This window comes from Oryctolagus cuniculus, chromosome 18 (assembly GCF_964237555.1).
Source record: "Oryctolagus cuniculus chromosome 18, mOryCun1.1, whole genome shotgun sequence".
Lineage (NCBI taxonomy): Eukaryota > Metazoa > Chordata > Mammalia > Lagomorpha > Leporidae > Oryctolagus > Oryctolagus cuniculus.
Window position 1 is genome coordinate 57,672,988 of NC_091449.1, and position 12,097 is coordinate 57,685,084.

At 60.9% G+C, this 12,097-nt stretch overlaps 1 protein-coding gene across 2 annotated transcripts; it reads left to right on the plus strand.

Moving 5' to 3' along the window:
• The first annotated feature begins 5,296 nt into the window (after positions 1 to 5,296).
• LOC100342191 (chymotrypsinogen 2) lies at positions 5,297 to 9,774 on the plus strand. Of its 2 annotated transcripts, none has more exons than XM_051847299.2 (7): positions 5,297 to 5,553; positions 7,523 to 7,626; positions 7,734 to 7,813; positions 8,129 to 8,207; positions 8,574 to 8,754; positions 8,846 to 8,979; positions 9,553 to 9,774. In XM_051847299.2, the coding sequence occupies exons 1-7, from the start codon at positions 5,337 to 5,339 to the stop codon at positions 9,712 to 9,714; spliced, it is 957 nt and encodes a 318-aa protein (XP_051703259.2). In that variant the 5' UTR covers positions 5,297 to 5,336; the 3' UTR covers positions 9,715 to 9,774. The 2 variants fall into 2 exon arrangements, with proteins under 2 accessions (XP_051703259.2, XP_051703260.1); XM_051847300.2 differs by lacking the exon at positions 5,297 to 5,553 and adding an exon at positions 6,591 to 6,680.
• Positions 9,775 to 12,097: the final 2,323 nt, after the last annotated feature.

Here is a 12,097-nt window from a genome sequence, read left to right on the forward strand (position 1 = left end):
CTCACCTCAAACCCTGCCCTTGGCAGTGAACTCAGGACCCCCGGCAGTGGTGCTCAGCACCCGGCGCTCACGCGGCGAGAAGTCCCCGAGCACCTCATGGCGGGGATGGCAAAAGCCTGGTGTCCCACGCCGGAGAGCGGGAGGAGCCCCCACGGCCACGGCACTGAGCCCTCCACACCGAAGGGGCGGCGATCAGCGTGCCCGGGGCTTAGGAACAGCCACGCCAGCCACGGCTTCACTCCTGCCAGGAGGGCGACACAGAACACAGGGGCAGGCGTGGGGTATGCGGGGGAGCTGCTGCTTAGAGTGCATGACCCCACGTCAAGTGTCTAAGCTCAAATCCCCGCCCACTTCTCACCCAGCTTCCTGCCAACGCACACACGGGGAAGCAGCAGGCGGTGGCTCGAGGACTCGGGTCCCTGCCACTACATGGGAGAGCGGATGGAGTTCCAGGCTCCTGGCTGTTGCAGCCATGGGAAGTGAACCGGCAGATGGAAGATCTCTCCTCATGCATCTGTCTCTCTGCCTTTTAAATAAAATGAAAATAAAGAAAAAATTTAAAGCAAAAAAAAAAAAAAAAACAACAACAACAGAAAGTGTCAGGTGTTGGTGAACCTATGAAGACCCTGGGCTCCTCCTCCACGGCTTGTGGCCTCTGGGAGAGAGAGGAAAGAGGTGGCAGGGCCAGGCAGGGCCTCAGAAAGCTAAGCACGGTGCCCCGGGACCCAGCGAGCCCACTGCGAAGGATGCACCCCCGAAGGCAGACAGCACCGGAACACGCACCTGCACGCCAGTGCTCACAGCAGCACCACTGCCAAAAGGTGGCAACCACACTTGGTTCACAAACACAACAACCAATTGTAGCTCCTCCATACAAGGAGATACTATTCAGCCAGGAAAGGAAGGAAGAAGTGACCCGTGCTCCAACATGGAAGAATCCTGAACACACACTAAGAGAAATGAAGCAGACACAGAAGAACAAGTATCATCTGATTCCACTTGTATAAAACACCAGTGTCGGCCGGCGCCGCGGCTCACTAGGCTAATCCTCCGCCTTGCGGCGCTGGCACACCGGGTTCTAGTCCTGGTCGGGGCGCTGGATTCTGTCCCGGTTGCCCCTCTTCCAGGCCAGCTCTCTGCTGTGGCCAGGGAGTGCAGTGGAGGATGGCCCAAGTACTTGGGCCCTGCACCCCATGGGAGACCAGGAGAAGCACCTGGCTCCTGCCATCGGATCAGCGCGGTGCGCTGGCCGCGCCGGCCATTGGAGGGTGAACCAACGGCAAAGGCAAAGGAGGACCTTTCTCTCTGTCTCTCTCTCTCTCTCACTGTCCACTCTGCCTGTCCAAAAAAAAAAAAAAAAAAAAAAAAAAAAAAAAACACCAGTGTCACATACCAAAATCCAGGGAATCAGGGACCTTATTGTTTTAATGTTTACATATTTATTTCTACTTACTTGAAAGGCAGAGTGAGAAAGCAACACCTTCCAACTACTGGTTCTCTCCCCGAATGCCCCCAACAGCTGGGGCTAGGCAGAGCCAAGCCAGGAGCTTGGAGCTCCATCAGGTCTCCCATGTGGGCAGCAGGGACCCAAATACTCGAGCTGTTGCCTGCGCCTCCCCGGATGCATTAGCAGGAAACTGGATCAGAAGCAGACATGAGACTTGAACCAGGGACTCTGGATAAGAGATGCAGGCAACTCAGGTGGCGTCTAACCCACTGTCCCACAATGCCAGCCCACAGCACCCACCTTCGATGGCTGGCACATGCGGTATAGAAAGTACAACCATAAAGCTGGAAAAGACTCGGCTTGTGATGCCAGCATCCCACATGGGTGCCAGTCCCAGTCCTGGCTGCTCCTCTTCCGATCCAGCTCTCTGCTATGGCCTGGGAAAGCAGTGAAGATGGCCCAAGTCCTTGGGCCCCTGCACCCACGTGGGAAACTGGAAGAAGCTCCTGGCTCCTGGCTTCGGATCAACTCAGCTCTGGCCTGTGTGGCCAATTGGGGAGTAAACCAATGGATGAAAGACCTATCCTCTCTCTATGTAACTCTGACTTTCAAATCAATCAATCTTAAAAATAAAAAAGACCTCTGCATTTGCCATGTGCACCAGCATTGTGGTACAGAGTACCACTTCGGACAGCAGCGTCCCCTATTGGTGCTGGTTCTAGTCCTGGCTGCTCCACTTCCCATCCAGCTCCCTGCTGCTGCACCCGGGAAGGCAGCAGCAGATGGCCTGAGTACTGGGGCCTCTGCCACCCACGTCGGAGATGCGGATGGAGCTCCTGGCTTCAGCCTGGCCCAGCCCTAGGTGCTGCAGGCAGCACTGGATAGAAGATCTCTCTCTCTCTCTCTTTCTTCCTGTAACTCTACCTTTCAAATAAATAAACCTATTTCTCTCTCTCTCTCTCTCTCTCTCTCTCTCCCTGTAACTCTGCCTTTCAAATAAATAAACCTATTTTTTAAAAAAAGGTAAAAAGAAATTATACTTTGATATATTTGTTTTTAACTTAAAAAAAGGGGGGCTGGGATTTGACGCCAGGGCAGGCCGTGAGGGAGCGGGCTGGCCTGTACCCCACAGGTTCTCATCTCTCGGAAGGTGCCAGGCATGGAGGTGCCCGTTCCAGAGGAACCCAGGTCTGAGGCCCCACTGGGCCCCCGAGGTGGGCAGCTGCTTGGCCGGCACAAGCCTCCCCCAAGGAGGCAGACGGCATGGACATGGCAGGGTGGGGGCTCTCTGTCCCCAGCCACACTCTGCCCCCAAACCCAAGCTGCCCAGGACAGCCCTGGCTTCGGGACGCCCTTCTGGTACACACAGGCAGGCAGTGGGGGAGGCAGTGCGGGGTGGAGGATTCCTGAAACGGCTGCGGCCCCGCATGCTCTGCACAGCAGTGAGCTGACACCGTCCCTCGGGGAAGCGGCAGGAGCAGAGGGCATGGCGTGGCCTCCCACACGTGCACTGGTCCGCGTCCTGGCTGCTGCACTTCTCATCCGGACCCTGCTACTGGCAGGGGAAAGGCAGCAGAGGACGGCCGGGGTGTTTGGGCCCCTGCCACGCACGTGGGAGACCTGGATGAAGCTCCTGGCTCCTGGCATCAGCCTGACCCCGAGCTGACTGTTGTGGCCATCTGGGGAGTGAACCAGCAGATGCAAGCTCTCTCTGTCTCTCCTTCTCTCCTTCTCTCTCTGTCACTCTTTCAAAATCAATCTCTCTCTCTCTCTCTCTCTTTTTTTTTTTTTTTTTAAAGACAGTGACAGAGAGAGAGGCAGAGACACAGAGAGAAAGAGATACTGATGAAGGTCTTTCCATCCACTGTTCACTCCACACAAGACCACAATAGCTGGGGCTGGGCCAGGCTGAAGCCAGAGCCTGGAATTCCATCCAGGTCTCCCACATGGGTGCAGGGACCCAAGCACTCAGGCCATCTTCCACTGCTTTCCCAGGCACATTAGGGAACTGGATCAGAAATAGCATAGCCAGGACTGGAACTGGCTCTCTGGCATTTCAAGTAGAATCTACGACACCACAACACCAGCCCCTCTCTTTTTTTAAATAAAATAATAATAATAAAAAGCAACAAGTTTTAAAAAGACAGAGGGAATTTTTAAAAAAGATTTATTTATTTATTTGAAAGTTGGAGTTACAAGGAGAGGTAGAGGCAGAGAGAGAGAGAGAGAGGTCTTCCATCCAATGGTTCACTCCCCAACTGACCTCAATGGCCAGAGCTACGCCGATCTGATGCCAGGAGCCAGGAGCTTCTTTCAGTCTCCCTCGTGGGTGCAGGGGCCCAAGGACTTGGGCCATCTTCCACTGCTTTCCCAGGCCACAGCAGATATGGATCGGAAGTGGAGAAGCCAGAACTTGAACCAGCGCCCATATGGGATGCCGGCACTACAGGTGGCGGCTTTACCCGCTATGCCACAGCGACGGCCCCAGGGAGAATTTTTAAAAACCAGTGATGCTCTCTGCGATTAACTCCCAAACAGGCAAGCTCTGCACATGTGGATGCACGTAGGGATGTGTGGCAAGCTGTGGGCAGCCGAGTCCCATAGCCGGCGTGTGGGTGATCACGGGCCTGTTTGTGATTACTGTTATGAGGGTTTGGGATTTTTCAAAAATGAGTTGACACCCATTGGGAGGTGTGGGTTTTGCGGTCGCCTAAGCTGCAGGGGCATGTGGTCGGCTAAGGGCAGATATTCCCACCAGCCCCCCAGCCAGGGAAAAATCCGGGGTGGAAGAGGTTAGCCAAAGAAGCATGTGTCACACGGCTCTATCTGGGAAGCCTGGGATGGCGTCCTGGCGCTGTAGACCCAGTTGCCACGCCCTTCGGGAAATCTGATGAGGGTGATGCAGGGTGGGGGACACCCAGAATGGGGGTGGGCGCCGACTCCTTCAGTTCTGCTGTTTAAAGGTGGGCACCCGAACACCAAGACTCGGCCTCATGTGTTCACAACAGCTGTCCCCCTAACAGCCCCAGGCTAGAGAACGGGTGATGGCCAAACAGTGACAAGACACACGGCGTGATTCTGTTGCCACGCAACTCCGGAAGCCAAAGGAATCCACACGCAAGGGTGCGCACTAGTGTCAGTTGTGCAAGATGGAAAGCCAGCCTATGCAGAAAGCAATCAGAACAGCAGCTGCTTCAGGAGGTGGGACTGGGCCCAGGGCGCGAGGGGCTCTGGGGAGTGGGAGATGTCCGGCTTCTCGCTGTGGGGGACCGGGGGCGGGGCCCCAAGGCCCATGCCCTCATCGGAGGCCACCGACCCATCGGCGCTACAGTCAGCGGCGTTCAAGCAAGAGCAAAGGACCCGTGCACCTCATTTCGGAAATGAACACAGATAGCAGGTGGCACCCACGTCCCATGTGAGGGCCTGAGCTTCAGATCCCGACTTCCTGCTGGGAGGCAGCGGGTGGCTGGGGTAGTGGGGATCCCTGCCACCCACGTGGGAGATGTGGATGGAGTCCCCACATCAGATCTGCCTGTCTCTGTCTCTTTGCCTTTCAAATAAATTAAAAATAACTAAGTAAAAATATAAAAAGAACCCATGAAAGAAGAGAGCCCAGGAGGCCAGAGTCCATGGGGACCGGGACACAGGCTGCTCCCCCTCTCTGTCCCCACCCGGCTGCCCGACAGAGCCACTCAAAGCCGCCCTGGGCTCAGGCTCCCCACGGCCCCCGCAGCTGCGCCTATTCCCATGCGCTAGGCCCCCGGTGCCAGCTGCACATTTCCATGCCGGCCAAGGCCGCGTTCACAGCCACGTGTCGGCCCTCCTATCTGGCCCCTCCCCCTCCCCACGCCGGCTCCTGCCTCTGTGGCTCCTGGCTCCTCTGGACCACATGGGTTCCCTGCGACCCCCAGGCCCTGGCCCTGACCGTTCCGTGTGCCTGGACCCGGTCCCCTCCGGAGACCCGGGGTTACTCCTGCACACACAGCTGTTGCCCGTCCTAAGCGATGATGTTGATATGATGATGATGGTGACACTGCTCTCAGCGGGGCCTGATGCGCAAGAGTGTTCTACTTCTTTCACTCTTTTGCCTAAACTCTCCGACCCAGGTAAGCTTGCTAAAGGGAAGGCAGGGGTCTGTGTGCACTCCGGGAGGGGGCTGCTGTCTCTGCTGGTTGCTGGGATAAGCTGCAGGCACTCAGCACCTCTGCCAACACACGGCCTCTCGGGTGCGGAAGGGGCCTGCCAGGCCATTAGCTGAAGAGATACCGAGAAGGGGACCACAGCGTACACCTCCTGCCGACTCACGGAGAGACGGCATCAGAGAAGGTGAGGGACTCGCCCTAGGAGCCACAGCTGGCTGACGCCAAAATCCGAGCCGTGGACGCACACGTCACCGCCATCCATTCAGCGGATGTGACGACAGCCCCGAGCCACGTTGCCTGCACTCGGGGAAGCTTGCCCTGTGTCTGGCAGCCTCAAGCCCAGACTTCTCCCTCCCAGAGTCCCAGGTCCACCTCCCCTGTGCCTCCCACACGTTGAGGTCCAGCCCCGTTAGCCCTCATCGTGGGGATGAGGGATCCCCGGGGGACACAGGCCCTGTCTTGCCCCCGACCTGCCCCAGGATGCCACACACTCAATTCCAGGGTCTGGGCTGCTGGCCCCTGTGTGCGGGGGCTGGCTCAGGTGACCGGGCAGTGGGCAGCTGTGCCCTGCCCAGGCACTCTGCAGACAGGCTGGCGCTGAGACCCTGTGGCCCTGGCCTCCAAGCCTCACCCAAGCCTCTGACCTGACCCAAGCCTTCCTGAACCTCGCCCTGCTTGTGCAGGGCCCAGGGACGTTTGAACACATGTATTGTCCGAGATCCTCCAAGCCACAGGGACTCGGCTGGGACTTAAACCCCGGCCTTCCAGATTCAAGCCATGGAGGCCCGCACAAGAGGCAGAGGCCCGGAGGAGGAAGGCTCTGGCCCAGTGACCGCTTGTCCGGCCTTGTTCTGCCCTTGGCTCTGGCCCCAAGCTCGGCGGTGGGCCACAGCTGCTGCCCTCCCAGGCTCCTGCCCGGCCAGGCACACACCCAGGGAAGGGATTATCACCTCAAGGTCTGCAGATAACAGCTGGGCGGGGGCCCTGGGCTATAACAGGGAGCTGCGGGCAGGCGCCCTGGATCCGTGCACGTGGCACCATGGCCTTCCTCTGGCTGCTCTCCTGCTGGGCCCTCTTGGGCACCACCTACGGTAGGTGTCAGCAAGGCCGGGCGAGGGCAGCAAGGCCTCCTCCTTTACCCCAGGCTACAGGGTCCCTGCTCCCTGCACACAGCATGCTGAGCCCGTGCCAGCCCCTCCCACTCTGCGTGCCATCGGCCACATCTCCAGCTCGGGGACGCTGGGAGGAGCCGCCCAGATCCCCAGCTCCCTCGCAGTCTCAGTCTCAGGGCTGTTCCCTCTCCTTACGCCCATCCAGTCCGAAGCCCCCAGGGAAGGCAGCGAGCATTCCTGGGGCTGCCTTCAGGCCTCGAACCCTGGGCAGGGGTCAGGAAGACAGGTCTAGAAGGAAAGACAGTTGGGGCTGCCACACAGGCTCGGATGGTGACAGGTGAGCACTTGCAGCTTCGTCCCTTCCATTCCTGCTCTTAAAAGCTCCTGTTCACTGTGCACCTACTATGCGCCAGGCACAGAGCCAGCACTTTGCAGGCTAACTTGTCTTGCATCCTTACTCCAACCATGTAAGCCCGGCAACTGTGTGATGCCCACGTCACTGGTGTGGAGACAGAGTGGGCAGTGCTGGGCCGGGAGCAAAGGCATGGAGCCCACCTTGTACCCCGCCTGTCAGTCTGGCCAGGGTAGAGGTGGGCACCAGTCGGATTCCTCTGCTCCTGATGCCCAGTGCACGTCAGCCTGAGTGGCCCTATGGGGATTTCAGGGCCAGAGCGCAGTCAAGGCCACCTTCTCAGGGAGGGGAGGTGGGAGCCAGGCCTGGTCCCAGAGGCTGGGACAGGGGTGGAGGTGAGGAGGCGGGGCCCTGGGACCTGGGTCCAGGGTCAACCTTGCCATCCACCCTCACCCTTCCCTGCCCGCAGGCTGCGGGGTCCCCGCCATCCAACCCGTGCTGACCGGCCTGGCCAGGATCGTCAATGGTGAGAATGCCGTCCCCGGGTCCTGGCCCTGGCAGGTGTCCCTGCAGGTGAGAGCGGGACTCTGGGCGCCTGGAGGCACCGGGTGGTGGGGGGCGTTGGTCAGACTGGGGGCTCCGCCTGGTGGGAACTGCTGACCCCCCCTCCCCTTCCCCAGGACAAGACCGGCTTCCACTTCTGCGGGGGCTCCCTCATCAGCGAGAACTGGGTGGTCACCGCCGCCCACTGCGGGGTCAGGTGAGGGCCGTGGGTCCCCAGGAAAGCCCTTGGGGTGCGGTAGGGAAGCTGTCATGGTTGAGGACGAGTCCTTTATCCCCTCCACTCCTCAGAGACCTTGTCGGAAATGCGTACAAAGTTCCAGTGCTGCCTGGGCCCCCGGGAAGGGTGTGCCACTGTTTGCAATCACAGCTGTGTGAGCTGCCCTGTGGTCACGAGCACGGATACACGCACGCTGTGCACACACGCCTGCACACGGCTCCTGAGAGGCCGCCCGCCCCCTGCAGCTGGCGCCCTCCTCATGGCGGGAACCCGCTGCTCTCTGACCCTCTCCAGTACCTCCCACTTGGTCGTGGCCGGGGAGTTTGACCGGGGCTCCAGCCAGGAGAAGGTGCAGGTGCTGAAGATCGCCAAGGTATGAGGGCTACCGGGGTCCAGGTGCCACCCTGGCGGCGAGGGCCTGGGGACCCCATGGCTACTGAGGCTGGACCAAGAGCACGGAAAGACCTCCAGCCCCGGCCCTTCCTGATCACCCCAATAACCCCCGATGGCAGAGGCAGACGGGAGCAGAGCTTACAGACCGCGTCAGGGGCAGGCCTGTGACTGCTCCGTCCAGGCCCGGGCCTCGGGCTCCTGGGGGCACAGAGGATGAGGCCAACTGAGGCCACTGTCCAGGGAGGAGCACTGGGGTGTCGAGGGGAGCCACGCACCCCTCACTGTCCTTCCGGCCCCGCATCTTCTCCCTGGACTGCGGCTGGATCTTTTTGGTCCCAAACCACAGGTGTTCAAGAACCCCAAGTACAACGCGGCCACCATCAACAACGACATCACCCTGCTGAAGCTGGCCTCATCCGCCCGCTTCTCCACCACCGTGTCGGCCGTGTGCCTGCCCAGCGCCAGCGACAACTTCCCCGCGGGGACACTGTGTGCCACCACGGGCTGGGGCCTGACCAAGCACACCAGTGAGAGACCAGCCAGGCGGGCGGCGGGGGGGCAGAGGTGGCACTGTGGGCGGGGCAGGCCGCGGCTGCTGACCACCCCTTGCCCTTCTAGACGCCAACACGCCCAACAAGCTGCAGCAGGCGACCCTGCCACTCTTGTCCAACACCCAGTGCAGGAAGTACTGGGGCACCCAGATCACCGACCTGATGGTCTGCGCCGGCGCCAGCGGTGTCTCCTCCTGCATGGTACAGCCCACACCCTGGGGGGCTCTTGCTGCACCCCCTGCCCCCTGCCACCTGGGGGCAGAGAATGCCACTCCCAGCCCTGCCTCTCGCCAGGGCCCGTCCCTTTCTCCCTGTACTCATTTGCCCAAGTCGTTGGGGAGACGCACCCAGTGGACCACGGATGGCCTCAGCAGAGGGGAAGAGGGTTAGGGGCTCCGGGCTCGGAGGCGCACTGCTGTAAAATGCCACGGATGCCATGTGAGCGGAAGGCACTGGCTGGAGCGGGGCAGTGCGCAGCCTGGGCAGTGGGATACATTGGGCCGAGGACTCCAGATCAGGCAGCCCCTCCTCCCTTACAGTGGCCACATGGCCAGCCCCACCCGTGCTCTTCCTCCTCTTGGGCAAATCAGCTTTACGGAGCCCTGGGCCGGCCCAGACTTGCAGGGGCACAAACCACACAAGGAGCTCCCGATGCCTTTCCCAGCCCAGCACTAACCTCGCCGAGCACCTGCATGGAGGGCTCTGGGAACAACACCGCGGCCCCTGGACCCGGCTGCCAGAGTCACGGCCTCTGCTCTCCCCCCACTCCTGCAGGGCGACTCTGGAGGCCCCCTGGTCTGCCAGAAGAACGGAGCCTGGACCCTGGTGGGCATCGTGTCCTGGGGCAGCGACACCTGCTCCACCTCCAGCCCCGGCGTGTACGCCCGCGTCACCAAGCTTGTCTCCTGGGTGCAGGAGATCCTGGCGGCCAACTGAGCCCGCAGCCGCACCTCACCCCGGACACCACACGAGGTAAAATAAACATTGGACCCCATGCCAGCGCTGTCTGCTGCCTGTCTGGGAGCTGCCAAGGCCTCTCTCTGCCTCCAAACAGGACCCTCCTTGGTGGGACCAGGCTGCTGGTGTCCTGAGAGACCCTCCTTCGTCCCCTCCCCCACCACATGGGTCCCTACTCTCCAGACCCAAGAAGAGCACACGCAGGGAGAATGAGGGTCCCAGGTGGGCCCTGCCCACTCCAGTCTCATGCACCTGTGGTATCAGGGGGTCCAGGTCCCTTGGACCCCTGAGCCCCAGCCCAGGTGACCCAATGCATTTTCCCCTCTTCTCATCCCCTACTGCCCCTCGGCCGGCCTCCTGCCTGCCCCCAGCCCCTCTGGGCTTCCACTTGGCCCCCAGCTGTGCATGGGGCACCTGTCACCAGTAAGCACCTCCAACTCAGATGGACACGTGCAGTCCTCTCTCCCCTCCGCCTTTTCCATCTACTCGGATGGGAACCCCCAATCACTGGCCGAAGCTGGGGGAGGCCCCAGCTCTACCTGCACGCCTCCCAAGCACGTCCCCCCAGCACTCCAGGTATGGAGCAGGCTGTGACATCCCAGGCCCCTGTCCTACAACCCTGAGCTCAGAGGGGGTTGGGCACGCCCCTCAGGGTGCACAGCAGCCAGGGGCCCTGCCCTCCTCCCTTGGGGCCCCAGCTGCAAATGCCTGCATGTTGCTTCCCTCCATGGGCACCTGGGGCAGCCGAGCTCTCAGTGTCTCGGAGGCGTGGCACTGCTGTCTCAGGCCATCATCAACCCAGTGTTCCCCACAATAGAATAGTGCACCCCACCCTCCCAGAGCCAAGAGCCAGCGCCCAGGATTCCCCAGGACTCAGGGTTACTAAACCTAATCCCACAGCCACCCACCCGTGAACTTAGCACTGTTCTCCCCATTTCACAGACACGGAAACTCATGGCAGACCTCATTTCTGCTCCTTCAGGCAGCCTGGGTGGCCCTGGCTGGGGTCAGCAGGCTGGGTGGGGGACCCTTCAGCCTAGAGATTTGGGGCTCAGGGGCCATCTGCAGAGGAGGTGGCCTGGACAGGCTGAGGTAGAAACAGGTGCAGCCCCGGTGGCTCCCGTCCAGCCCTTCTGCACCCTGCCCGCAGGCTGTGGGGTCCCTGCCTCCCACCCTGTGCTGACCAGCCTTCCAGGGTCATCAATGGTGTCCCTGCGGGTGAGAGCAGGATTCTGGGCGCCTGGGGACACTGTGGGGGCTGCTGACACCCAGGGCAGCACCAGCTTCCACTTCTGAGGAGGCTCCTCCATCAGCAGGACTGGGTGGTTGCCGCCGCCCACTCGGGGCTCAGGAGAGGACGCTCGTCCCCTCCCACCTGGGTCAGCAGGGCAACCCGAAGGGAGAGCAGCAGGCCAGGACGTACCCCATCCTCTGCTGGAGACCCAAGGCCGCGTCCTCAGGCCCTCCAGCCACTAGAGTTGCAGCTTGGGAGCCTGGGGCGGTGCTGTGCCTCCACTGCACCCCAGCAGGCCCCTCCCAGGTGCCCCCTGGGGCCTGAGCACCTTTGCCACCTCCCCTCTCCAGGAGGAGCCACCTGGCTCGTTGGGGCAGGGGGACCCTGTCGCTCCCCCTTTTCGTGGAGGAACGACACTAAGCCCTGCCTAGGCTTCATATCCGAGTCACGGCACCATTATGTCACTCCCCCTCTTCGTGGAGGAATGACACAGGACCCTGCGTTGTTCCTTCGTCTGCTCGGCCCTTCCCGGGTTTGCTGCTGGTTCCTCCCGGGTTGGCCACCGTCCCTTCCACCTCCGTGGAAGGGCGGCTCCCCCTAGCCGCCTTCCCCACTTCCGCGGGGGAGCGGCACACCGCCGGCCGGCTCTCTCGGGGGCTGCTCAGGTGTTCCTTCAGATAGATGTTCCCCTTAGATGTTCCTGGTGCATGTTGTCTCTCTCCTCCTTTATAGTCCTCTTCTGCCAATCCCAACTCTGCTACCCACACACCGAGCACGCTGCTCTCCTCCAATCAGGAGCAGGTCCTGCTGTTTATTGGTTGAACTGGAGGCAGCTGTGTAGAAGCTGCTTCTCCCTTCTCAGCGCCATATTGTGGGAGAGCAGATGCATAGAATAAGTCCTAATTCCAGTAACTTAGTCTAGTCCGGGTTGCTCCCCACAGGACCCGGCTGTGTGACCCCTCCTGGAGCTACTCCAGGCCTTCCGGGCCTCAGCCAGTGTCTCTCCCTACCCCAGCCCCAGGAGCCACTGGGGCCTGTGCGCAGGCCTGGGGTTCTGTGTGGGGCTGGCGGCCTCAAGCCCTTTGTACTCGGTGGCCTTCTGACCGACCATGGCCTGACTCGGGCAGC

Bases quoted from the DNA above. Each gene is read 5' to 3' on its own strand.
- LOC100342191 (XM_051847299.2), top strand. From the start codon at position 5,337: ATGGGTTCCCTGCGACCCCCAGGCCCTGGCCCTGACCGTTCCGTGTGC. The intron at 5,554-7,522 runs GTAAGCTTGCTA...CCCTGCCCGCAG, and splicing joins GCCTAAACTCTCCGACCCAG to GCTGCGGGGTCCCCGCCATC. The intron at 7,814-8,128 runs GTGAGGGCCGTG...GACCCTCTCCAG, and splicing joins GCCGCCCACTGCGGGGTCAG to TACCTCCCACTTGGTCGTGG.